Below are 25,889 nucleotides of genomic sequence, written 5' to 3'. Positions count from 1 at the left end.
GTGTGAAAGATTGATTTTTTTAATCGGTCATGACTATCGTGCTGAGATTTTTTTTGCCCGAGTATGCGTTCTTATGTTTTTTTTAATTAAAAAAATAGAAAAAGAAAATACAATAAATTGAATATTAAAAAATAGTCGCTTGTTAGGGGTAATAAGTCCCCAAGGTTTGACATTATTTTGTGTCAAATATAAAAAGACTTTGATGTCAAATGTATATGTACATAAATATATATAAAGACTTTAGCTTCCAATATATATGTATATATATATAAATACTTTGATGTGAAATATACAAATAATAATAGTCCGTTTGTCAAAAAAACAAAATAATAGTCCGTTTGTACGACTTTTTAAAATTTTAAATATCACCCCTATGTATTTTCATAATTGTCATTCTACCCCTAATAATTTCATAATTAACATTTTACTCTTAACAATTCTGAACTCGACTGTTTTTACTCTACAATAAGGTGCTAATTTTTTCCATATAAATTGAACCGATTTAAAGCTCATTTAAAAAAAAGATTGTACAAGTATATAACACGACACCATTAACAATGACACAAGAGGAAGTTTATCTTTATGATCAAATACAAGTTGGAGCAGAAATAGTTCTCTAGAATAACAAACTGAAATATCTTGAAGCATGAAATTTCAATGCTAGTATAAGCTAGATTCAAGTCTTCCCGGAGACGTTAGCGAACGCATCGGGTGGGGGGAAAAAAAAGGCCGTTAGGACGTATTCTTCGGACACTACATGAAAAGTAGCATCGACCTAAGGGTTGAATTTTTTTGAGAAGAGCAACACTCAGAAAGGACTCGAGACAAGGTAAGAAAACCACACGTGATGCCAAATGCAAGCAACCACAAGAATTTTCGAGCTCTCAGAGCATCACTAAAGGGCAAAATTAATGGGTCACAGACTGAACACGGTATTGTTTTCTTTATCGTCTATTAAATTCTTGAAATCTGGAACATACTGTGGGGTACATAGGAAATTACACTACATAAAATCTCCACCTATCGTTCACTCCATATCAGACAACATAGATTGCTGAAGAATAATGGATGATGGGCATTTATTGTCATTTGACTTGATAAACAGCACTGTTTGATCACTCCAACCAAGTTTTATCAATCTTCTATCTTAAGAGAGAAGAGGTGTTCCGGATGAGGAGCCCGGCTGTCTAATTTTCACGCACCAACGAGCTCATTATCGGGATATAAATTTGCAACAATATTACACACTTCAAAGTAAACATGTTCAGTCACCTATTTGGAGGTTTGTTCAGCCTGCTGCATGCATTCCTTTACAAAAGGCAAAACGGCTGAAGATAATTCATCTTGATGTGAAGTGTATCCATGATTGGCCCCTTCTACAATTTGCAACCGGTGGTTCGGTATGATCTTGGCGAACTCCCGAGCATCTTCAACTGGAATAACTTCATCAGCTGATCCATGAACAGTCAATACCCTGTAAACGCATTTTGAAAAGTCAGCCAAGTTCTCATGCATTATTTTCATGAGTTATGGCCAAGTACTTGAAAATCCAACAATATAGTCCGACGTTATGGCCAGAATCTCATTGAATTATGCAGATGCAAACCCATGATGACGAACCAGTTAATTTTTTTCGTCTTGTGGAAAAAGATACAATTCACGACCTGGTTGTGGAAACAATTTTTTCACTCTTTCCAGAGTATGTGACAAATTGCAGCGAAATTAGAAATTTTAGAAAAGAGGTAATAATGGTAAAATCTAAAGGTGGTTAACTTTTTCCAGTTGAATGTGCTATTACCAAAATGAGCATATCACCGGAAGATATCATAATCATCATTACCTGCATCCATTGTCAATCGAAAGACATGCTTCATGCATGTTCGTATTCAGTCTATCCATCATACTTTCCTTGGTGACTCGATAATCTACTTCTCCTAAGAAATGAGTGAGAAGTGCATGTGTTACAAATAATATTATCAAGCCACTCTCATTTTTGAATGAAACTGTTACAGATGTACACATCTCAAATCGAAGAAAGCAATGAAATAAATTACTGTTTACTACCACAACAGCGGATCGCTCAGATGGAAGGCATTCAAATTTTTACCCTTTTTCAAATTTTCGTCGCCTCTCATGAAACGGATTATTAGAATTGTACAAAAGAGAACTATCAAACTTAGGAAAGCTATCCTTTAGTTTTAAACACACAGTAGCGTTTGGAATGCTTTTTCTTTCCCTTTTCTCTTAAAAAGGTTTGGTTTGGGATTCTGAAGCAAGTGAAATTGGAATTAAAATATTAAAAGCAAAAAAGAAGTAAGGCGTCGTATATTTTCCGCCATTATGAAATGCCTAAAGTTTTTATGAGTGACATCTCCCTAAGCACAAATGATGCTTGGGCACGCACTGTGCCACGATATTCAACATTAAGTTAGGAAGAAACCAGCAGGAGTCATCTCCTTAAAAGTGTATGATTACCTGTCCTCGTTTTAATATCAATATATCCTTCCTTGTCGAGTCTTTCTAAAAAATTTTTACCCACCCGCTCTTCAAGGCCTCTCTTGAGATCATAACGACCGGAGACATTCACAACAGCAGGAATATCATGATATTTAGATGCATACAGGAGGACAACATTCCCACCTGCAACATATGATAACCGAAAATGTAAGGAGAATCAACAGGTCACATTTTGAAGTCTTAGCACAAATGAGTGTTAAAAAGAGAGGCATGTAAGACAAATTATACACCTGCAAAACATTTCCAAGTAAGAGGAACAATAGGTCCAGTTTTAGCAGGGATTTTTTCTTATAAGGTTCTGTTATTTTAGAAGGAAAACGGAATTTTTACTCTTAGGGAACATGATCATCAACCGCTGCACTAAAGTTGCAGTTTGAAAATTTAATAAAGGCCAAAATAACCATGAAGCAAAAACAAACAAAGACAAATGAAACTCAATTTCAAAGCATTTCCGTCGGACTAAACTAAAATGGCCTATATGTCTATGCTTGTAGTAAACTTATAGCCCTCAGCCATATTACGGTCTTGCATGAATTTCCAATTAGCTAAATTTAAGGACATTCCATTCCAGCTCATAAAAAATTATTCAAGAATAAAATATAAATGGGAGAAACAAGATAAATTCAAGATTGTTTTTCTCTGAACTCGACGAGAGAGGTCAAGAATGCCCCTCTCTGAAGTATTATAAGATGCCAAAGTCGGACAATGCCGTCGGAGCATCCAAATGAATCGTTCGATACAAGCTTGTCATACAAATCATCAGTGATAGCTAGAAATACTTGGTTGTGTGTTTCATTATACGCACATATTAATGTGTCTATAGAAAAACAAAAACCATATAGACTTGGTCTGGTTTTTTGGATTTGATAACAAAAGGTAGGGGTACTTGAAGTAAGGGAAAGAACCAGGAGAAAACTTACGGAACATTTGTAGGAATGTAATGCATGTCTGTGTGTGGGTCTGAGATTTCGCAAAGGGAAGGACGTATTGTATGGAAAATCAGGTAGAAGGGAACATATGTCACATGGAAATTATAGAAATTGAAAAATCATGGAAAATTGTAAGCTTATGAGAATGATCATGACACAAAAAATCATTTGAGAGAAGCGGGTGTCTAGCAATGATGGTATCGGAGGTCAAATAAAATGACAGAGGAGGTCTCATGCTCAGCTGGTATTTCCACTCAGTTGGTATTTCCAACAGGTAATGGAAACATAAAAGATGCTCAGTTTTGGGTACAAGTTGATACAACCTTTACTGTGCCCAAGAACCACAACTGCAGCACGTTTTACACTGCTGAAATATTCAGTAACAGCTCTCAGGTCTTCAACTTCACTTAAGTAGTTGCCAAAATGAAATGAACCTTCGCTTTCCCTGCAAATAGGATAAAGGCATAAAACCAAGAAAATCAGCAGAATGTTACTCAAGCATTAAAAATTAAACAAATTTTCACAGTAGCATAGTATGAAGATGGGTTGGAAATGAAAGAAGGAACTAGTTCTCGGACTACAACAACATTTATAAAAAAAAAGTAACTCGGGTATATCAGGTTATTTGTTCCCCCGATCTTATTGTCACTCACCATACCAAATATGAATCATATTATAGAACGTAGTACATTTGGCTTAAAACTATCAGGAAACTTTTGCCCCGACCAAGGCTATGGGAGACAAAACATAAAGCTAACAATGGCATAAATCATTATTGTTTTAAAACAAGATCGAAATAATAATTTCATAAGATATCATTTAGCAAAAAATATAGCTGGTATCCCGTGATTGAAGACCTTACCCGTTTCCAGAAAAATCAAAGCGAAAAGCACTGATTCCATTGTTTTCTAAATCACGAGCAAGGTTCACCATGGTGTCGTACTCCTGCAAATATGCAACTAAATTAGATGTAACCTCACATTAACTACCACCATGGTTGTTCACACACTTGGACAAAGTTCTCTGCTCTTCGATTTACTCAATCGTAATTCGTAAGAGCCAAATTCTACTAGTAGAATAACGAAATAACTGCGTGCGGCTTTGAAAAGTAGAGCGATATATGTCCGTGACTATATCATAGCTCTTGTGGTTGATTGATATCATTACTGCTGAAATTTCTATCAATTTTTAGAAGAAAAGAGACCAATATATAGTTTTGAGGTGGATGAATAATATCACTGTTTAAACGGACTTACTTAGATCTTTCTAATTATGTTAAAATTTTAGAAGATTAAAGATATATTTACTTATCTCTACAGTTATTTTATCCTACACGCATGATTGTATCTTTAACAAAATCAAGGCATCCTTCCAACCTTTGAGGATCGAAAACCATGGCACAGAACCACAACTTTTGCTGATCCAGTCTCATGCAAAACGCCAAAGAGTTTTTCACCGCGCTTGTTTGGTATAGTGATTTTCTGCTGCATAGCAACTGAAAGATAAATTCCACTGATCACTGATATGTCAAGAGTCAAGAATCCCTGAGATTGAAGACAGAGGAGGTATATCTTCTATTCCAAAACCCGCATACAATAACTTCGAGATATCCGAAAGAGAAAGAACTTCAGAGAACAAACTTTTCAAAATATTTACCAACTAAAAGCACATAAAGAAAAAGGAAAATGAGACTGAAAGGTATCGTTGACTCTACGAGTGCAGGTACATTGCGCCTACCCGTTTCTCATCAAGATTCTCAACCAATCCACCAGAACAATTTGGTTTCACACACAACTACTTACTTAAAACACAACATTAAATCGAATAAAATGAGGCTACCCAGTGGTGGGGCTCGCACAAGATAAACATCGATCATTTCGTGGCAACTGAAGGTTGCAGCCATAAGTTGCCATAGCTTTCAAGCCTTCCATAAACAGCGCCATCCACCGATTACCAACAAAATTAAAGGACCTTTTCAACTTGTCAGGATCATTTCTATGGGTGAAAGTCCAAATCTTCTGTGATTAGAAAATGTTTTTCCTCTCAACTCCGATATTGTACCAAATTCACGGCTCGATACAACAAAATAGGGCCTGCAAAAGAACAAATTAGGCGCAAGAAACCGTACCTAAACCCTAGCCTCGTTCCTTCTTGAATCGTGCAGCCGCAAAAATCTTCTGTTACAGTCACTTGTGCCTCTGTTGCCATGGCTGCTCTGCTCTCTCTCTTTATTTCACTTCCTAAATTTAAAGCCCAATTAAGTGCACACTACCTTAATTTAAAGCCCAAAACCGAATAAGCCCAATAATCCTTTTTAAGTACAGTCTAAATTTAGTTTAATGTAGTTTGATTTGGTTTTCAAAAAAAAAAAAGTACAGTCTAAACTAAAAAAATCGGAAATCAGAAAATTATTAGAAAGTCGGGTTTTGTTTGGACATGTAATTTAAAAATGTTATTAGTGTTTTATAAGTAAAAAAAAAAAACTTAAAGTACATGATTGGATAAAATTTTTATAAAATGTTTCTGAAAAATATTTTTGAAAAAGTGTTCTTCAAGTATAGTTTTTGAAAAAAACACTTGAGATATGTTTTTAGATGTTTGTAGAATGAAACTATGAAAAATAAAGATAAATAACATTATTTTTGAAATGTTAAAATATTTTTATAAAATAATTGTTCAAACACATATTTATTCTTAAAATAACTTTTAAAATATTTTATAATTTTTTTTTAAAAAACACTTTTATAAAAATGTTTTATAATTTCATGTACAAACGGTTACAAATACTATCTTATGATTTTTTTTTATATTGTATAATTTTATTGGTTTCACTTATATTTGAAAATTTTCATTCTCTTATATCAATTGATTTGGTGTTATGACACGTTATTTGTTTATTATTAAATGTATTATCATTTTATTCAATACTAGCTGTTGCGTACGTGTCACATAATACACGAGTCATATGCATTATATTGATTGGTTAATATATATATCTTGCTCCTAAGTAGATGTTTTCGCGGCTATTTTATGTGGCATGGTTAGCCAAATCAATCTTGTAATAGATTATGTGGGCCAGCCCGTCATTTTAACAAGTCGAAAAATGTCAACTCAATCCATATATGACATATTATATTTATTAATAAAGTGATCTTTTTGGATGAGCTAACTAGCCGAGCTAACGAAACTCCTTCAACTGATGATGAGCTGCTGCTGACCTGAAACCACGAATAAGAAGGTTAAGGGGGGTCAGAAGGTGTTCCAGTGTATCATCTCCGACGCTCAAGTTAGATGTTAGGATAGCAAAATATAGTGAGTGGTGTGTGCACTCAAGTGAAAATTGGAATCTAAATAATGAGAGTGAACCTGATATTTATAGGAGAGGGCTCCGAATTTGGCACTTACCTTTCTTATCAAAAATCCAAGAATCCCAAGATCACAATCCCGAATATCTAGGCTGAGATCTCGCTCGAATCTTGTCCGAAAAAGAAAACAATGATATACATGTTTTATCCGAGCTGAACTGCCATCACCAGGACACTATACTACTGCCGTAGAAGGAGTAATAGAGAGAGTGGTGAGTGAGTTTTTGCTGAACTCCTGAGCAAACCATTCTGGCGAGCCGAGCTCCCAAGAGAAGATGGTGAGTGAGTTGTTGTTGAACCCCCGAGCTCACCACAAACAACTGATCCTAACATCTTTAGCTAACTTACTGAGGTTACTGAGCCAACCTGCTAAGCTAGCCTCATGCTGAAATAAGAATGAGGGAGCCTTGCTGAGCTCCCGAGCTTACATATTACAAAGCCGATCTCGCCACTGACTGCCTTGAAAACCTGATACATATGGTGAGGGAGCTTAGCCGAGCTCCCGAGCTCCCGGGGCCGAGCTTCCAAGCCGACCTTAGATTGATAGCGAGAGCCTTTGAGCTTAGGATCGTCGATTAGCTGAGCTAATTTTCTCCCGAGATATCAATATATTTTATGTAAGTGACGGGATGAACTGACTTTGTACTCAATCCATATAATTTTATGGAGTAAAAATTAATTTGATACATGAACTATTGGTTAAATGTCAAATTGGTACACGAACTTTTGTTAATGACTTAATTGATACATGTTCACATGATTTTGACCAAATTATGATAAATAAAAGAGTATAATAGTCTTTTGATGATACAAATTAATTAAAACATTAATATTATTTTAGTTTCAAAACCAGCTTCATCATTTTTGTCCGTAATAAAAACCGAAAACGACTTTTAATTTTTTATTAGTCATGTTTTCTTATAAAATTATTGTGTTTACATAAACTTTCAATTTTTTATTTGTTTTTTTTTATTTTTTTATGACGTGGAAACCCGCAGCCGCTACCTTTTGGTGCGCACTGGGTAAACCATCGGACTAACGCAATTTAATTTTTTATTTGTTGATTAAAAAGCATGTGACACTTTATAGCGAAGTTTAATTGATGTTTAGATGAGTTTTTCTTATAAATATGATTTGAAAATTAAAATTAATTTTAGTAGAACTTACGTAATATTTTAATTAAAATATATATTCATTAAATTTTTAAATAGTTAAAATATTAAAAAATATTTTATCACAATCACTATTTATTTAATTTTTGTTTCAAAATATCATCGAGAAAATTATGTATAAAAAAAATCAAAATTTTAGCTAAAAAAATATTTATTTATTTTCTATGGTATCAATTTATTTATTTACAATTATTTAGATATTGTATGTTTTAATATAATTTATCTAATCTTTTTCGTTGAAATATATAATCTATATAATATAATAAATATTATGCAAAAATAAAATTTTTAATCAAATCAATTTTTACGTATAAAATATAATATACAAATTTATTTAATTAAAATCAAAAATAAAATATGCATTTTTTGTATTAAATGGCAAATTGGATATTCTACATAAATGTCATCGGAAATTGACTGGAATTCGGCTGACATGTATCAATTAAGTCATTAACAAAAGTTCGTGTACCAATTTGACATGTAATTAATAGTTCGTACACCAAATTAAATTTTGCTCTAATTTTATGTATGTTATGGGATGAGCCGACTCTGTAAATTTAAATAGTTTTGACAGCTTTACATCTAACCAACTACGTGTGTCAATGTCATGAACAAGAAAATCCAAGATCCAAAAGTAAAATAGTTATAATGTAGAAAATTTTAAATTATATGTTTTTAGGGCATGAAAAACAAAATTATTTTACGTCTTAATATATTAAATAAAATTATGTACAAAATTTTGGGGAAACTTATATATTATCAATATTTTCAAAATCTGACCACCCGGTTCGACCAAAAACTGATCACAGATTCGGTTTGAAACAAGCTGAAGAACCGTTTTAACGGTCAAACCGGTCAGAAACGGTTTTTCATTTTTTTATTTTTTTAAAAATTAAAATTTTAATTTTAAAATCTTAGATTTAATATTTATTATATATATACATGATTATTTGAAATTTCTACTATGTTAAAAATATTATTTCAATAATATTAGAAATAATAGATTTTTTAATAAAATATATCTATAATTGATATTTTTAATATATTTATATAGTTATTTAGTTTTCAAAATATGATAAATATATATATTTTTATTTATTTATATACATCTTTTTAGTTTTAAAATTTTAAAATGTATTATCAATTAAATTATATTTATAAATAATTTTTCGATATGGTCATCTGTTAAAAGTATTGGACCGATTGGAACATTTTTTTTAAAAATAAAATGGACTGGTTTAATCACCAGTCCAATTATAAAAAATATTATATGATCTTTGTGCGTTTCTAGACATAGATGTGAGATTATATTGAAACTAATTTTATTATGACGTGGAATTTAAAAATAGGATAACAATAAAAATATCCATTGAAGAATTTTTTTTTATGAAACTACGCATTAGCATACGTTAATCATTACATATCGTTTCAAATCTGAAAAGATTTGTATTTATCTATTTTAAATTTAAAACTTAACTAGTATATATATCTAATAAAAGTTGTAAATTTTTTTGTACTAATTAGTTTGTATAAAATGTACACGTATGAAATTAATAATTAAAAATTTGTTGATATTTTTTATAAATATTTATTTATGAAAGATAATTTTTAATTATTTTTAAATTTTTATTTATTTATATTTTTTGTCAATTGCGGAATGTAGAATTTTCAGCCAGTCGAAATTGTGGGCCACATGTCCTCCTGCCATCGTTGTTGACCTGTCTCATGACAACTCCATGTGAGAGTGAAATATGTACATAAAGAACACACCGACTAATTTTCACAACACAAGATCTTTTTACAATTTCATTCATGTAAATTTTTTCGTTCTCTATTCTTCACATCACATATAACTATTTATATTCCCTGGGATTTCTGCCAAATTCATATGTTAATTTTTCTCGCTCCATTGTTTGAATCGCATCATAGAACAACTTAACTTGCGGTGAGTCTGTGACTCAATCTATGGGCCCCTAATCATTTTGTGTTATAGTGCAATAATCATCTTTGCGGAGAGATAAGTCCAAGTATATATGAGTTTTTTAGATTGATTATTTTGAAATTTGTACTTCAAAACTCATTATTACAATTATAATTATTAAAATAAATAAAAAATTGACTAAATGCTTAAATCGTCAATTATAATATTTAGAATGAAATAAAATTGTATCATCAAATTCCAAACGAAAATGCTATTAACCATTATATATCAAACAAGGATGACCGATGACATAAAGCCACAAAATTGTATAGCATATTCAATCTCCTCCTCTGAAGATACCAAAAACCCAAGTGAAATTTTTTTTCTTCCTCTGCTGCTCCATAATCTAAAATAAAACATAATCTATTAAAATAAAATAAAATAAAATAAAATATAATAAAAGAATGATTTAAACATATATTCAAAACCAACTTGCAGCCTTTTATCATTAATATCTTGTCTCATCAGGACTGTCTCAGTTGTAGTCTCGTCAACCTCATTCTTGTGTTGAAGCCTTTCAGCAGCCAATCTCTCTCTCTCTTAACAGGAAGAGAACAACAGCAGCAGCTATCGCAAACGAGGAAGTCCTTTGTTCTGTTGGGATGATTGACAGATTCTGCAATCAAACACAACATCAAAAAACCCAACACAATCCTACAAGACACCAATCAATGCATCAACCCACAACCATAAACTAACAACAACCATTTGTTCTGTTGGGGTGATTGACAGATTCTGCAATCAAACACAACATCAAGAAATCCACCACAGTCCAGTAGGACTAGACCACCCATCTTATCGAGAAAAGGTCGTGCAGGGGTGATTGACCGAATCTGCAATCTAACAGATACAATCCTACTAGACCAACATCAAAAGCAATAGACCACCCATCTTAACGAGAAAAGAATCTGCAATCGAACAGATACAATCCTACTAGACCAACATCAAAAGCAATAGACCACATAAATCCACCACAATCTTACTAGACCAATATCAAAAGCAATAACATGAACCAAATCACCAAATTCGCAGAAAACCCCCCAAGACACCAAAATCAATGCATCAAGAAAACACCAACGCCACAACCATAAATTAATTGATCGCAAGCTCGAAAAACTACATAACCCTTGCGAGTAGGGGAAAAAAACATACTAGATCTAGTGTTTGGTGCTACCGATCCAATGTAAAAAAATAATAAATAAAAATAATAAAGCAAAGCTTAGATCCAGAATATATCCTTACCAACGATAGAATTCCAAGCCCTGGCTGATATAATTATATCGAGAAGAGGAGAGGAGATAAGAACTGGTAAGCACAGAAAGAGAACGGTTTCCAAGCCTAATTATATCGAGAAGAGGAGGGAAATAAGAACTGGGAAGCACAGAAAGAGAATGGGGTTCCACCTCAACAAAATAAAAATAAAAATATTATATATATATATAGAGTTTTTTTCAAGTGCCCACCTATCATGCCCATCAATAATGAGCGATCGAATTCCAACGATTTGGTTTGGTTCAGTTCGGTTTAAAATTCCAACGATTAACATGAGCGATCGAATTCCAACGATTAACATGAGCGATCGAATTTTAAATCATACATATAATTTTAAAGCATAAGCCTACTTACCGTTATAATTTGCGAGATCAAATACTGTATTATATGCGAAGCTTTGGGCGAAACACTTTAACAGCGAAACTTGAAATTTCCGATTTGCTTCTTCGGGAATTGGCAGGCTAGTGGACCAAATTCTTAATAATAAATCCTCCCAATTTCCTAATCAAAATCACGTGTGAGTGGGGTAAAAGAATTGGTCCACATATTTGCACCAAACACAATCACTATCTTCTCGAAACTTTTGAAAGTTTGGTGACTCACCTTGAATCGAGACTGGCCAAATAAGATCGGACAAAACTTGAGCAGTTTCCTTCTCCTAAAACCTTAGTCTTACCCTTCGAAAACAAGGAGAGAATCAGTAAAAATATTGACTCAACTTAACTAGTATATATATCTAATAAATTTTTTTTTATGAAACTACGCATTAGCATACGTTAATCATTACATATCGTTTCAAATCTGAAAAGATTTGTATTTATCTATTTTAAATTTAAAACTTAACTAGTATATATATCTAATAAAAGTTGTAAATTTTTTTGTACTAATTAGTTTGTATAAAATGTACAAATCAATAATTAAAAATTTTTTGATATTTTTTATAAATATTTATTTATGAAAGATAATTTTTAATTATTTTTAAATTTTTATTTATTTATATTTTTTTGTGAATTGTGGAATGTAGAATTTTCACCAAGTCGAAATTGTGGGCCACATGTCCTCCTGCCATCGTGGTTGACCTGTCTCATGACAACTCCATGTGAGAGTGAAATATGTACATAAAGAACACACCGACTAATTTTCACAACACAAGATCTTTTCACAATTTCATTCATGTAAATTTTTTCGTTCTCTACTCTTTACATCACATATAACTATTTATATTCCCTGGGATTTCTGCCAAATTCATATGTTAATTTTTCTCGCTCCATTGTTTGAATCGCATCATAGAACAACTTAACTTGCGGTGAGTCTGTGACTCAATCTATGGGCCCCTAATCGTTTTGTGTTATAGTGCAATAATCATCTTTGCGGAGAGATAAGTCCAAGTATATATGAGTTTTTTAGATTGATTATTTTGAAATTTGTACTTCATTAAAAATTTTATTTTAGTGATATTAGATATTATATTATTCATTATATAATATTATATAAACGGTTTTTCGGTTACGATTAAAGTGATCCGACAGATTGAACAGTTTTTTTTAAAGTAAAACAGTTCGACTGTTTGATAACCTATGGGATTACGAAAACATTGATTTGTGTAGAATATGATTATCCAGAGAGTCCGGATGGAGATAGACATTTGAATACCCAAACCACCCAATTAAGGGGGATGAATTAATTTAATGTACATAGCATATATATAATCAATTACCGGAAGAGACCTTACCTACTAGGTAACTAATTAATTACATGGTAGCCGAACACTATAAGGATTCAAGATCTACTTACCTTATTTAACAAGTTGTTTTAATTTGTTTCCTTTCAAAACTCCGATCGATCTAGCTTCTTCCACTTGAACTTTGGATATATACGTAAAAATTCAGAAACCGATCGAGCTAGAGAAATAATGGCGGGCGATTCAAAGGTGGATTTAACAAAATTGGTGAGGAAAGCTGAAACTATTCGCTTACCGATTCTCAGCGTTTCGAGTTCTCCGCAGGAAATTAGCCTAATACAGCGGCCTGATCATGATGATTCTGGAAACATGAAGCGTAAGTTAGAGAATATGGAATCAGCAACTTATAATAATAATAATAATAAGATTCAAGAATTAACTTACGACGACGGAGAATCGGAGATGATGATGAATATTATCAAGAATACTACTACTGATGATCAGGTAGTGCCGAGATACGTTTGCAGTTTGTGCAGCAAAACTTTCACGAGCCATCGGGCATTGGGAGGCCACAAATCGAGTCACAACAAGTTCAAGATCACAATATGCGACGCCATTGATCTTAGAGTACCTAAGAATATCACCAATACATGCAGTACTGATCATCAACAAATTGCAGCTTCCAGTATTAATATTATTCATGCAGTGGTTGGTGATGATGATGATCATACATGTAAGATTTGTTTCCACAATTTCCCATCTGGCCAAGCTCTTGGAGGTCACCAGAGACGCCATCGGACGGGGAATTCAACGAACAAGACTCCTAAAATCTTGGATTTTGATCTTAATAAGTTGCCCAAGGAAGAAGAGGATGAAGATACTACTTCTGCCAATTAATTAGTGTTGAATCCTGTAGGTCTGTGAATGAAGTTCAGGATTTTGGGTTTGAGCTTCAAGTCTATGCATTAATTGCACTTATGCAAGATATATATTCACACAAATATCTTGCTTCAATTAAGGGTGTTTATCGGTCGGTTCGGTTTTTGGCTTTTTATTTCGATTTTTGATTTTAGAAATATATAATCCGATATCCAAATTGTTTTTCTTCGTTTTGGTTTGGTTCAGTTCGGTTTTCTATTAAATTGATTTGGTTATTTCGGTTTTGATATAATTATTATTATTATTATTTTTACAAAAACTTGTAATCTTTATCGATGAATAGAATTGTCACTAATTATCCAATCACAACAGAAGATTTTTAGGCACCCAACAAAAAAAGAGCAGGAGAAAAAATAGCAAATTTTGACAAGGAATGAGTCACTTCATTGGCCTTGCGTGAGAAAAGCAAACATTTGTAAACTCAGAAATTAATGAGCTAATCTCTAAAGCACACGAACAAACATAACTTAGTTCAACAAAAGTGAATCAGAAAAACGCAAACACGAGGAAAACTTCTTGCAACTGCCGCAATGATACCCTCTTTTATATCAAGCAATTCTCCCAAGACTAAAGAATCTGACATTGATTAGTCGCCTTGTTGAAACTTGCATCCACATCAATCCGATGCCAATTCGTAGACGGCTTTTCCCACAAAATCGGTGGCGAGCTCTCTTCAATGGCACGAGGCTTTGCTAAATCGTTCATGGCTTGCCGATAATCATTCAACAGAGAAACTATATTAGTAAGAGATATGATCGGCTCTTGATAATCAATATCGTGAACGGCTTTGCATCTTGCACCCCACACAGCCCATGCACAACACACAAACTCCTCAAGTTCGGCCCTCTTTAAATGGACCGCCAACCACATACAAATCTCTTGAATATTCTGGCTTCCAATCCTCTTGAGCCACATTCTTTCCAGAACTTCTTCACCTTAGAACATTAAAAAAGCGCATGGCATGTTGAGTCTGCATAAGTGTGACAAAGAGGGCACCATCCAGAGACGGGCACATGATTTTTTTTTTCTTATAGGTTCATCATAGTCGGAATGATATATGTTATGAAAAACTCGCCACCAAACTACGCGAATCTTTGGGGATAGCCAAGGACCAAATACAGCTCCACAAATTTTTCATTACCACAAAATCCGATTGGTTTGGCGGCAGATTACAGCTTAACACCAACTCGATACCCACTCTTTACCGAATATTGTCCTTTAGCTTCGAATTTCCAGAATCTCTTATTAGTCAATCCGAAGCGTGGAATAAGGAGCTTAAATATTATCTCTTGTGCTATATAGATCGGGCATACATTGTTGATATTGTTCAAATCCCACAGATGATTAATGATCCAGGATGCACCTCGTGCCCTGCACCACAAGAATGGTCGGTGTGGATTTAATCTCCTCCATCATAACAGGCTCCCTCCGTATTCGGAGTAAATTATAATGCCGACTTCTCAAAATTGATCAACTCACCTTATGCCAACTCATATGTTCGTAGGCACTCCTTGACACTAGCGCAATCAGCTATTGTAGTCCAAAAAAATATTAATCAATATTATAAATATATTTTAAAATATAATATGTTATCTTTTAAATGATTTCTTTTTAAAACTTTTAAATTCAAAGTTTAAATGAGTTAAATAAATAACAATTAACTAAAAATTATTAAAAATAATTTTTTATTCATTAGATATCATCTCATAAAATATATAATAAAATTAAATGTATAAATAAAATTATTAATTTAATAAAATTTTGGTTTTTTGGTCGGTTTGTTTTTTAGATATATAATCCGAAACCGAACCAAATAAATTTTGTTTTTAACATTTATATCAGAATTTAAAATTTTTGTTTTTTATTCGGTTGATTTTTGCGGTTTGAATTTAGGATTTTTTCGGATTTATCCGAAGTAATTTGGAATACCCCCGACTTCAATCACCCCACCACTGCCTGTTGGCCGAACAAACTTCTTTGAGCTTAGACGTGGAATAAATACTTGGGAAATTTAGGTATTTATTACTATTTATTCGATGGATTTATTTTTACAATTAATTGATGAAAATTTGATATATTATATTCTCGAATTTTACATACTTTCACAAACTGAGAATATTTTTTTTTTGAAAATACAAACTGAGAATTATCATACAATATATATTACATATGACCTATCTAGGCTTTAGACATTATTATACGTAATGATTATCAGTGGTATAAAACTGGAGTTTTTAATTTAAAAATAAAAATAAGTTGCATTCATTTTTTAATAGCCAACGGGATACCTAAAATTTTTCAAGAACATGGTACGGTGTCATATTATTATATACAAAATAATAAGACAATATTGAGAAATGTTAAGAAATTGAATCAGAATATCGATTGTACCGTTGGATATAAATTATAGTTGACAAACAAAAAGTTCGAAAAAGTAACTAGAGAGTAGCATTTGACGTCTTTTTTTTTTCCCTACCCAAACCGCATTTGTTGTCTTTTGCAAATTATATTTATTTTTAAAACGAAAAAAAAACTTTACCTAATTCGAAGTGCTCGAAAGAGCAAACAGTGAAATATTAACAGAGCATATACTTTTTTCGAGCTCAACTCAGCTCATATACAATCCTAAAACTCACTCGCTACAAAAACTGATCTGCAATGAAAACAATCTCGTCTTTCAAAAATTTCCAGTTTTGGACCAAAATCTCGGGTTTACCCAACAACAAAAAACCATAACTCAACATGTGCTTTCCCAATATCATACATGAACCACGATATAACCATAGACGTTCAAAGTGAAACCTCGACCATCATGAAAATGAAATTATAAGAGTACTCTGCTTAAGCCTTCATCAGGATTCAGAATATGCACCAAGCAGCGGGCAGGGCACAAGACATCTCCACCACTCAAAATCACTTCCACACAAATAATAAGGAAGAAAAAACAAAGAAATAAATTTCGGTTGATTCGAAGAAAATGGAATAGACTTTTAAGGCTGCTTGTATGCGCGTGAATATGTGGTGAGTTATAACCACCTCTCCTACGTTCTCACACAAATGAAGCCACAACGGTGTGGAATTCAGATAGACACAACTCAACAGCTACTGTTGCTTGCATTCGGGAGGTCTCTCACCTTGTTGTGCATCAGTAGCAGGTGGCCTTCCACTCTTCTGTAAGTTGTCGAATTAAAAATTAATGTTTGTGAGACACAAAAAGTATGGAAAACATTGTGTGCAGAGAGAGTAAACAATCACACCTTTTGTGCTGCTGACTGCTGTAGATTTGAAACAATAGAACAAAGACAATCGATCATTAACATCCTAGAATTTGATGGGGATAAATTTTATCAAAATGACACTTGGTGAGAATAAATGTTACAAAACCTTTTTCCGCGTCTTTCTTTCCTCTTCTTCTTCTTCTTCTTCCTCCTCCTCGTCTTCCTCATCTTCTTGCTTTTCTTCGTCTTCATCTTCTTCATCTTCTTCATCCACTTCATCAAGATCATCTTCTTCTTCAATATCATCAAACTCATCTGCAGCCTCACCAGTGAACCATGATACTGCACGAGGAATAATTTTGTCTCGGATAGTTGACCTACACAAAATCACTACATTTAAAAGGAGACTACAACAGTAACTTAAATAGACACCAAGAACACATAAAGAGGAATAATCCAAAGAGAGGATGGACAACATAACACGACTACAAAAAATAATAATATCAAATAGGCCATGAATATTCCTTTCACATCAGGATTAATAAACTTCCCCCTACATTTCAACTCCATCCAAAGGACATTGTACAGCGTGTAATCCACTTATCTAGAGAAGTAAATTGGAAAAGGTGGGAAAAGCGATTTAATTTCAGTTAGGGAGTTCCCATTCATGGATCACTGTGATTTTATTGATTTTTTTTAGACATTGAATTTTTTTGGGGAAAGATTTAGATCTTAGCATTCCGTATTTTAATGAAAATAGAGCAATTTTTAAAACTTTCATATTTTATCTACCTATTAGAGAGGTTCAAAGGTTTCCACAAGGAATGTGGCGAAAGGGATTCAAATGAATTCCAAAGTGTCAAAACTCACCCAATGTCGTAATCTTGTTCCATCAGATTTTGGAGTTCATCAGCCTATCAAAAACACGAAATATTAGACAATAAATTAACTAAGTAAGAAATACCCAAAACAAAACAAGCCATTCTTACAGCATCTTCATTGATATCTTCATCGTCCTCAGGGACTTGTGGTGGACTAAAGAAGTTGAAGAAACTTTCACACTGTTCAGTTTTAGTAATTGGTTTGGCATTTTTGGACCCTTTCTTAGGCTTCTTTTTCAAAATCTTTTGTGTCAAACATTTTCCAGGATGCCATTCTATCTCCGTCCTACAAAGTATCATAATTCATAAAACATTGAAAAGATGTTTCCAATTAAGAGAGAGCTGGCACAACAGTGGTGGGAAGGAAATAGTTACCCAATTGCCTTCTCCAAAATAGGCTCATCTTCATCAATCATGTGATAAGTCTTCGTTAGAACAGAGTTCTTAAAGAATGGATTAGTATCAAAATAAAATTCAAGCTTGAACCCCTTGGGATTATCCACTCTGGACCACTTTATATCTTGGAGAAATTTAAGGGCTCCTTCGTCACGCTCAGAAATCTGTCACCACAACACAATAACAAATATAAAAGTAGTGAATAAAAAGGTGATTAAGATACAGAGATAATGAACAATGGTTTGAACAACTGACCTCTTCGGCGAGCACTTCATTATTCTTCATCGCAGTCAGCCAGAAATCAGGAATGCCTTTTTCTGCAAAAGTTCATAAAATTTTAGGCAAAAAGGGGATTCCCATGTTTACATGAAATTAGACTTGATGTGAAAGCAGACCTTCGCCTGCTTTGTCAGCATATTTTGTTGGTTCTGTATCAATTGTGCCACCTCCAACCTCCACAACACCATTTACAATTTCATATCTCTGCAAATATTTAAATTAGTGAAATGAAAACGATAAACAAAGATAAATGTACAGAGTAAAAAAGCAAAAAAATATTCACCTTGACATAGAGAGGCTTATACAGTTTTTGATATTTAGCTTCTAGAGCTGCTCTTTCCTCAAGAAATTTTGCCTCTAAACCATCATGTTGGGTCTGAGAACATAAGACAAGAATGATATTTAACCAAAAAAAGAGTGACTAATAGCAACAAAGAATGGCAGCATAGATTTTTAGTCTATAACTAAAATATCAACAATTCACATACGCTAGAAGTAACCAAACAGATTTTGATTCTAAAACAGGTTCACATCTAAGAGTTCCACACTTTCACTGGTATATGAGCATATAATAAAACTAAGGACTGGTAATCACACGCCTGTGAACTGACAGCTGAAACAAGCCATCTGAATAGACAGACTGATTTAATGCAACTTAACTTTAATATAGTTTAACTAGCCACACTTCTGCCCTCAAAATCAAACATCTGACAGCTAGCATTACAGCAGAACTCCATAAAGATCTCAGACAAAAATAAAACCTGAATTTCCCTTAGGACGTCCACACGTTTTCTGACACTAGGGGAAAGATTCTCAAGCACATCGGAGTGTTTTCCAGCAAGATCCTGAAGTTTGTTCTGCAAATCCAAGAAACATACACCACCGAATCATTCCAAACCATACTTCACACACCAAATAAACCGAGAAAACGAAACAACTAAAAATAGGCATCATCACCTTGAGAACACTGACAAGGTCAGCTCTACCCTCCGCATTCAGAGCTGCAAACATCAATCGAATTCAAATCAAATTCGCAAACTAATCGACACAAAACTGAAATTAGGGGTTTAATGGAGGTGAATTACCGGCGTCAAGATCGGCTACGTTGAAGGAGTCCTTGTTGGTATTGCTCATTTTCGATCAAAAACCCTAAGATAGAGAGCAAAAAAACCTGGGAGGAAGGAGATGTGGTGAATGGTTTAATATTTTAATTTATAATGATTTAATAGATGATATATTTATTTTTTGGATATTTTTTAATTAAGAATTTATAAATCGATCTTAATATTTGTGAATAAATTACATAAATTTAGATAGAAGAAATTTATAAGTGTTTGAGTTGATATATTTTGAGTTTTAAAGTTTTTATTTTTTATTTTTTTTTTTTTCACAATATGTTATCAACACGATCATTCGAAGGTTTTATATAATTTTTAATAATTTTTAAGCTCTAAAACTCTAGGAGAAAAAAAACATCAACAAGAAATAATATTTATTTTATTATTTATTTAGGCATATTATATATATATATATATTAATATCTAACATTTACTTAATGCAATTATTTATGTTTATGCATTATTATTATTATTATTATTATTATTATTATTATTATTATTATATATAATATAATATATTAATTATATATGTATAATGTCACAATATTATATAAAAAGAGTTTATGACACCTTATCATAATATTGTGATATGATATTATACATATATATATATATATATATAATTTTGAAAACTGTGTGCGACCGGTAGTGGGTTTTAGTGGTCGCACACAGTTTTCCTGCATCCTAGGGTGCAGGGGATCGGAGCTATATATATATAATAATAATAATAATAATAATAATAATAATAATATCTAACATTCACTTAATGCAATTATTTATGTTTATGCATTATTATTATTGTATGTATTATAATATACTAATTATATATGTATAATGTCAAAATATTATGTAAAAGGAGTCTATGACACCTCATTATAATATTGTGATTTGATACACAATATCTAACTGTATACTAACTATATTTGTATAATTTTATGTTATTATATAAGAGGATGTTTATGGCACCGCCTTATAATAACGTGATATGATTATACATTACTGCTTTTAATAATTTTATTGCGTAATTATATTTGTATAATTTAATGTTATTATATAAGAGGATGTTTATGACACCGATCTTATAATAACGTGATATGATTATACATTACTGCTTTTATAATTTTATTGCGTAATTATAGTTATATAATTTCACTTTATTATATAAAAGGATGCTTATGACACTGACGTTATAATAACGTAATATGATTATACACTACTGCTTATATAATTTTATTGTGTAACTATATTCGTATAATTTCACATTATTATATAATAGTAGTCTATGACACCTCATTATAATAACGTGATATGATATACATAATTATTTAATTATGATTATCATTATATGCATCACATGATTATCATACATTTTTATTCAACACATAATAATTTTTTTGCACCCAACGATCATAAACGGTCATAAACAGTTAGTTTTTTGCCTATATCATCACTCAAACACATTTCAATTACACCAAAATTCACTATTTCTTTCAAAATATTTTCTCTCGATTTTTTCGAAGAAGAAGATGATGGCATTTCTAAGGCTATTTTTCATAACTATTATGATTATTATCCTCATGAGTGTTGTATTTATCGGTGACTATCCATCACACATTTTTTCTCTATTTGTACACACGTTTGTAATCATCATTCTTTCATTGTTTTGTATTGTTATATTAATTGAAATTAACTAATAAAATGCATTGTTATTTTTCTAGTACCACCAAGTCAAATTTGGCAAAGTTTGAATTCGTTCCGTTCGATATTATCAGAAAAATTATATGTCATGGACTCTCGATGTAGAAATGCATATTGAGTCATTGAGTCTAAGTGATACCATCAAAAAAATAATATATCAACCTCACAAGATAAAGCAAAGACGATGATTTTCTTACGCCGACATCTTGATGAAGGGTTGAAATGTAAGTATCTCACAGAAAAAGACCCAATGATTTTATGAAAAGAGTTGAAAGAAAGATTTGAGCATATAAAAAAAGTGATACTTCCGACCGCCCGTGATGAATGAAATACGTTGAGATTCCAAGACTTTAAAAAAGTCAATGAATATAATTATGCGATGTATCGAATAGTCTCGCAATTGAAATTCTCTGGACATGAAGTGAAACGACCCTGACTCAACTTTAACTAATAATTAAATAGAATACGGATTTTTCAAAAAAAATTATAAAAATTTCGGCATGACCTCTCTGTTTATATTACAACCAACATGTCTCAGACAACAATCAAAATAAAATAAAAGAAATAGACGACTGACGACACAAGGACTAGACCGAGACAAGAACAAGGCCCAAGAAAGGGGTTCGGCATATCAAAAGTCCACAAGATTAAAAAACTAATGTTTACATGCCCATAAATAGTGCTATCAAAACACTACATTTACATCTGACAAATAAGCAAAATTAATGCTTCTTAACATAAGAGTTCTAGTAACTATGCGGAAGACGAGCATTGGTCGGAGGGATGTGCCATGCCCGCATCGCCGTCCACTCGATAGTCTTGCCCCTCAATCCCTAAGATATCGTAAACCTGCCTGAAAACAAGTAAGTGTAGTGAGTCTAAAAGGCTCAGCAAGAATATGGGAGGGGATAACGAGTACTACATAAATACAAGCACACACAGATTAAAAATAACTGATACTAAAAATACATTTGTTTTGTTCCTTTACTTTAAACAAGTAAATAAACTTCAAAATAAATGAGAGAACATGAATGAAACATATGCATGGCTAAGTCATGTATAATAAATGAAACTGCATAAACTGTATCTGAATCTGTAACTGTAACTGTAACTGTAACTGTGAACTTAGATTCTTGATTGTGACTCTGTGATTGCGATCATGATCATGGCTATAGTGCACAATGACGCAAGGAGGTTGAGATAAAACCCAACCCGTACTTGCCTTTTGGTAAGGGAGACCAGAATAGCTCCGGCCCCACACAAACACATGCTAAGGTAAGGAAACCCATAATGAATTGGTAAGGGAGGCCAAAACGTCTTTCAGCTCCACACGAACACATGAATACGTAGTCACAACCATCTCAATTCATTCAAAAATATTTCTTTCCTTTATTGAATTTAAGACTTAGCATGCATATGTAAATATGACGTACATGTAAATGTTAATCAATAATCATGCATATGACTCGCACATGGATGATCGAGATGGTGATTTAGGAACTAAACCAAAGGATGAGAAAAACTAAACCAAAATGTAGCGCTTAAGTCAATGCGAGCGGTTTGACCGTAAAATTAATAACTTGCTCGATTCTTAATCAAAAGGGATTCCGCTTGAAACCACGACTCCATGACACTTAGAACTAAGCCAAGAAATCAACCTCGGAATTTATTTCCTAGGCGATCATTTTTCAGAAGTACGATTTTCGGGCAGCAGCCCCCTTAGCTTAAAAATTCTGCACGCATCTAACATTCAAAAATCTAGAACTCGAGCGAAACTTAACCGAATTAATTTCCGCTTGAACCGACGTTTTCCTAACATCTTGGCCTAATTCCATACCCGAGCCCATAGTCAAATCATGATTTTAACCCTGCTTTAGTCATTAGTTTCCGGACAGCAACCTCATTCAAGTTCCAAGTTCTGCACCTAAACCTTCATAAGCTTATAACCCGACCAAACTTTAACCGACTTACGTTCCGCTTGAAACAACGTATTCCTAACATCCTAGACCATTTCCAAACCCGAGACCTTAACCAAAAACCGAGCTTGAACCCTGTTTTAAACCAGCTTCCGGACAGCCCACTCATTTCAAAAAAATTCTGCTCAAGCCACTACTTGTTCCTAATCCAAAAGCTCAACTATGAAACTCCCAAGTTCCAAGCCAATAGACTAGGACCATGACCAATACTTAGGCTCACCTAAAACACCTTCAACTTGCCTCTAACCTGGCTCAATCTCAGCTCGAAGGGCAGTCCCAGCCACTCCTCAAACCGAGCCCATACCTTAGCCCATTCGAATGCACCTTCAAATCAATCCCAAACACAAACTTCAAGCCTTCCTAATGCCACCATGTGAACTACATATCACCCATGGTAGCCCCTAATTTACCATCCACATCACCACACCATTTAGAAAACAAACACCCAAAATAATCGCTTTCTTGAAATTTTCAAAACTTGGGCATCCATCATATCACCATACAAATTCGTAACTCATTTAAATCCTTAACAAGCAATCGTAATATCATAATTTCCAAAGCATGAATGTGGTAAAATTTTGACAGAAAACTCTCGAACAGGGCACTTGCATTTTCTAAAAATAAGAATCATGGAATGCATAACACATTTCATACTCAAGACATAATAATCTATTTAATGAGAAAGAAACCCATATCCTTGCCTTTGCTATAGAAATCGAAAAACACACAAAATCCCAATGAGCTATGGCCGAAACCATAATCCTTCGAACAGGGCACGATCTCAACTGAAAAAGATGAAACGAAATTTAAACAGTGGAACACAACACAATATACTCTGAAATGGTGAGAAAAGAGCTCCTATTCTTGCCTTTCTAAGGAAGGAAAAATCGAAGGAGGTAAGAGTTTTTACCGCCGATCGAAGAGGAGCTGACATGAAGCTGGAATCGAGCTCAATGGGGAAGGTCGCTCAGCCTGCTGTGGCGGAGTTTCGCCGGAGAAGAAAAAGAGTGGAGAGTTGCGGCGGCTATGGAGAAAAATGGAAGCCGATGGCTTTCTACGAAGAATTTAAACAAATTAAATATTTCCATATCACGAAAACGAAAACGTGTAAAATATTTAAATATCGGGCAGAGTGATTTAAAATAATTTAAATAAATTATACTAACTTTTAAATGAAATTTAAATAAATACACAAGCAAAAATAAAAATCTTTAAAATGTTTTGGACAATTAAAAATGATTTAAATAAATAAAATAGACATTTAAAATAATTTAAAATAACTAACCTCTAAACTAAGGCTATTTAAAATAAATAAATTGGACACTCGAAAATATTTAACCAAATAAGCTAAACAATTAAAATCATTTAAAAGAATAAACTAAACCATTAAAATCAAAAATAATTTTAATAAGCAAAACCTAAACCTTTAAAATATTAACACAATTTAATTTGCACAATAAAATCATTTAGACAGATAAACTTAAACAATTAAAAATATTAATTAAATAATTATTAAAATAAAATCATTTGAACAAATAATAAAATATTTTATTAGCACATAATCCAGATAAAAAATTTAAATCAATTAAACTAAAAAATAAAAATCCTAATATTTATTAAATTAATGCACGCGATTTAGTAGATTGGATTTTAGGCGTCACAGGTACCAGGAATCATAAAACTTTGTACTTAAGCCTGGAGGTACAAGGTTCGATTCCTGGGAAGGGCAAAAAACCCACTGCCAGGAGTGGGGAGGTCATGAGTGCGATGCCCGTCGAACCATGCGGTCCGAGCCCATGCTATAGGCTGGAGAGGGATGCGGTGGAAGGACGTGGGTCGTTACAAAAAAGGGGGCTAGCTCAATGGTATCAGGAATCATAAAACTTTGTACTTAAGCCTGAAGGTACAAGGTTTGATTCCTGGGAAGGGCAAAAACCCACTGCCAGGAGTGGAGAGGTCATGAGTGCGCTGCCCGTCAAACCATGCGGTCCGAGCCCATGCTATAGGCTGGAGAGGGATACGGTGGAAGGACGTGAGTCGTTACATAAAGTCACTGAAATGGAAATTCTTGAGAAAATATTTTCCACATTCCACGGATCTAATATAACTCTACAACAACAGTATAGAGTGCGTGGATTTTTGAGATATTCTGAACTCATCGAATGTCTTCTTGTGGTGGAAAAGAACAACGAATTGTTGATAAGTGTGAGGACCCGATGCTAATTACTCTGTTATTTGGCTAGATTTGTTAATAATTATTTTAAAGTGATAAATTAAAATAATTAAGCCAAATAAAATAATTATGTGTTAAAAATATGTATTAGTAAATATCGGAATATAGACGATATAAAAGTACATATTTAATTTTTATGGCACACAGGAGTTGGAATAAAATTGACGGGTCAAGTTTGGACTCAATTAAATAAATAGACACACATATGCATACAAGATAATATTATTCCTTTCC

At 33.0% G+C, this 25,889-nt stretch overlaps 2 protein-coding genes and 2 long non-coding RNA genes across 9 annotated transcripts; all 4 read right to left on the bottom strand.

The window, feature by feature from the left end:
* Nucleotides 1–924: 924 nt before the first annotated feature.
* LOC140886581 (putative uncharacterized protein YDL057W) lies at nucleotides 925–5,666 on the bottom strand. 5 transcript variants are annotated; one of them, XM_073293237.1, is made up of 8 exons: nucleotides 5,575–5,666; nucleotides 5,286–5,464; nucleotides 4,823–4,941; nucleotides 4,309–4,391; nucleotides 3,770–3,891; nucleotides 2,476–2,640; nucleotides 1,841–1,934; nucleotides 925–1,474 (listed from the first exon to the last, which is right to left on the bottom strand). In XM_073293237.1, the coding sequence occupies exons 2-8, from the start codon at nucleotides 5,347–5,349 to the stop codon at nucleotides 1,273–1,275; spliced, it is 849 nt and encodes a 282-aa protein (XP_073149338.1). In that variant the 5' UTR covers nucleotides 5,350–5,464; nucleotides 5,575–5,666; the 3' UTR covers nucleotides 925–1,272. The 5 variants fall into 5 exon arrangements, with proteins under 5 accessions (XP_073149338.1, XP_073149336.1, XP_073149337.1 ...); XM_073293235.1 differs by having other exon boundaries at nucleotides 5,305–5,464; XM_073293236.1 differs by having other exon boundaries at nucleotides 5,305–5,441; nucleotides 5,575–5,591.
* A 4,452-nt stretch (nucleotides 5,667–10,118) lies between these two features.
* Nucleotides 10,119–11,419, bottom strand: LOC140893147 (uncharacterized). Its single transcript, XR_012153040.1, has 3 exons — nucleotides 11,207–11,419; nucleotides 10,397–10,580; nucleotides 10,119–10,310 (listed from the first exon to the last, which is right to left on the bottom strand). It is a non-coding gene; the product is annotated as an uncharacterized lncRNA (long non-coding RNA).
* A 5,170-nt stretch (nucleotides 11,420–16,589) lies between these two features.
* Nucleotides 16,590–19,822, bottom strand: LOC140886645 (nucleosome assembly protein 1;2-like). 2 transcript variants are annotated; one of them, XM_073293340.1, is made up of 12 exons: nucleotides 19,716–19,822; nucleotides 19,588–19,631; nucleotides 19,392–19,487; nucleotides 18,914–19,006; nucleotides 18,747–18,834; nucleotides 18,607–18,668; nucleotides 18,331–18,515; nucleotides 18,064–18,241; nucleotides 17,945–17,988; nucleotides 17,241–17,451; nucleotides 17,114–17,131; nucleotides 16,590–17,027 (listed from the first exon to the last, which is right to left on the bottom strand). In XM_073293340.1, exons 1-12 carry the CDS (start codon nucleotides 19,762–19,764, stop codon nucleotides 16,959–16,961), a joined length of 1,137 nt encoding a protein of 378 aa, XP_073149441.1. In that variant the 5' UTR covers nucleotides 19,765–19,822; the 3' UTR covers nucleotides 16,590–16,958. The 2 variants fall into 2 exon arrangements, with proteins under 2 accessions (XP_073149441.1, XP_073149442.1); XM_073293341.1 differs by having other exon boundaries at nucleotides 17,114–17,128.
* A 2,126-nt stretch (nucleotides 19,823–21,948) lies between these two features.
* On the bottom strand, nucleotides 21,949–24,462 carry LOC140886084 (uncharacterized). Its single transcript, XR_012151418.1, has 3 exons — nucleotides 24,333–24,462; nucleotides 24,124–24,207; nucleotides 21,949–22,299 (listed from the first exon to the last, which is right to left on the bottom strand). It is a non-coding gene; the product is annotated as an uncharacterized lncRNA (long non-coding RNA).
* Nucleotides 24,463–25,889: the final 1,427 nt, after the last annotated feature.

The sequence above is a fragment of the Henckelia pumila genome, chromosome 3 (genome assembly GCF_033568475.1).
Source record: "Henckelia pumila isolate YLH828 chromosome 3, ASM3356847v2, whole genome shotgun sequence".
Taxonomy (NCBI): Eukaryota; Viridiplantae; Streptophyta; class Magnoliopsida; order Lamiales; family Gesneriaceae; genus Henckelia; species Henckelia pumila.
This window is presented reverse-complemented; position numbering and strand designations above follow the sequence as displayed.

Bases quoted from the DNA above. Each gene is read 5' to 3' on its own strand.
- LOC140886581 (XM_073293235.1), bottom strand. From the start codon at position 5,389: ATGGCGCTGTTTATGGAAGGCTTGAAAGCTATGGCAACTTATGGCTGC. The intron at 3,892-4,308 runs GTAAGGTCTTCA...TCCTATTTGCAG, and splicing joins TTTGATTTTTCTGGAAACGG to GGAAAGCGAAGGTTCATTTC. The intron at 2,641-3,769 runs GTTGTATCAACT...CATATGTTGCAG, and splicing joins GGTTCTTGGGCACAGTAAAG to GTGGGAATGTTGTCCTCCTG.
- LOC140886645 (XM_073293340.1), bottom strand. From the start codon at position 19,764: ATGAGCAATACCAACAAGGACTCCTTCAACGTAGCCGATCTTGACGCC. The intron at 19,488-19,587 runs GTGATGATGCCT...TTGGATTTGCAG, and splicing joins ACCTTGTCAGTGTTCTCAAG to AACAAACTTCAGGATCTTGC. The intron at 17,989-18,063 runs GTAAGAATGGCT...TGTTTTTGATAG, and splicing joins AAGATATCAATGAAGATGCT to GCTGATGAACTCCAAAATCT.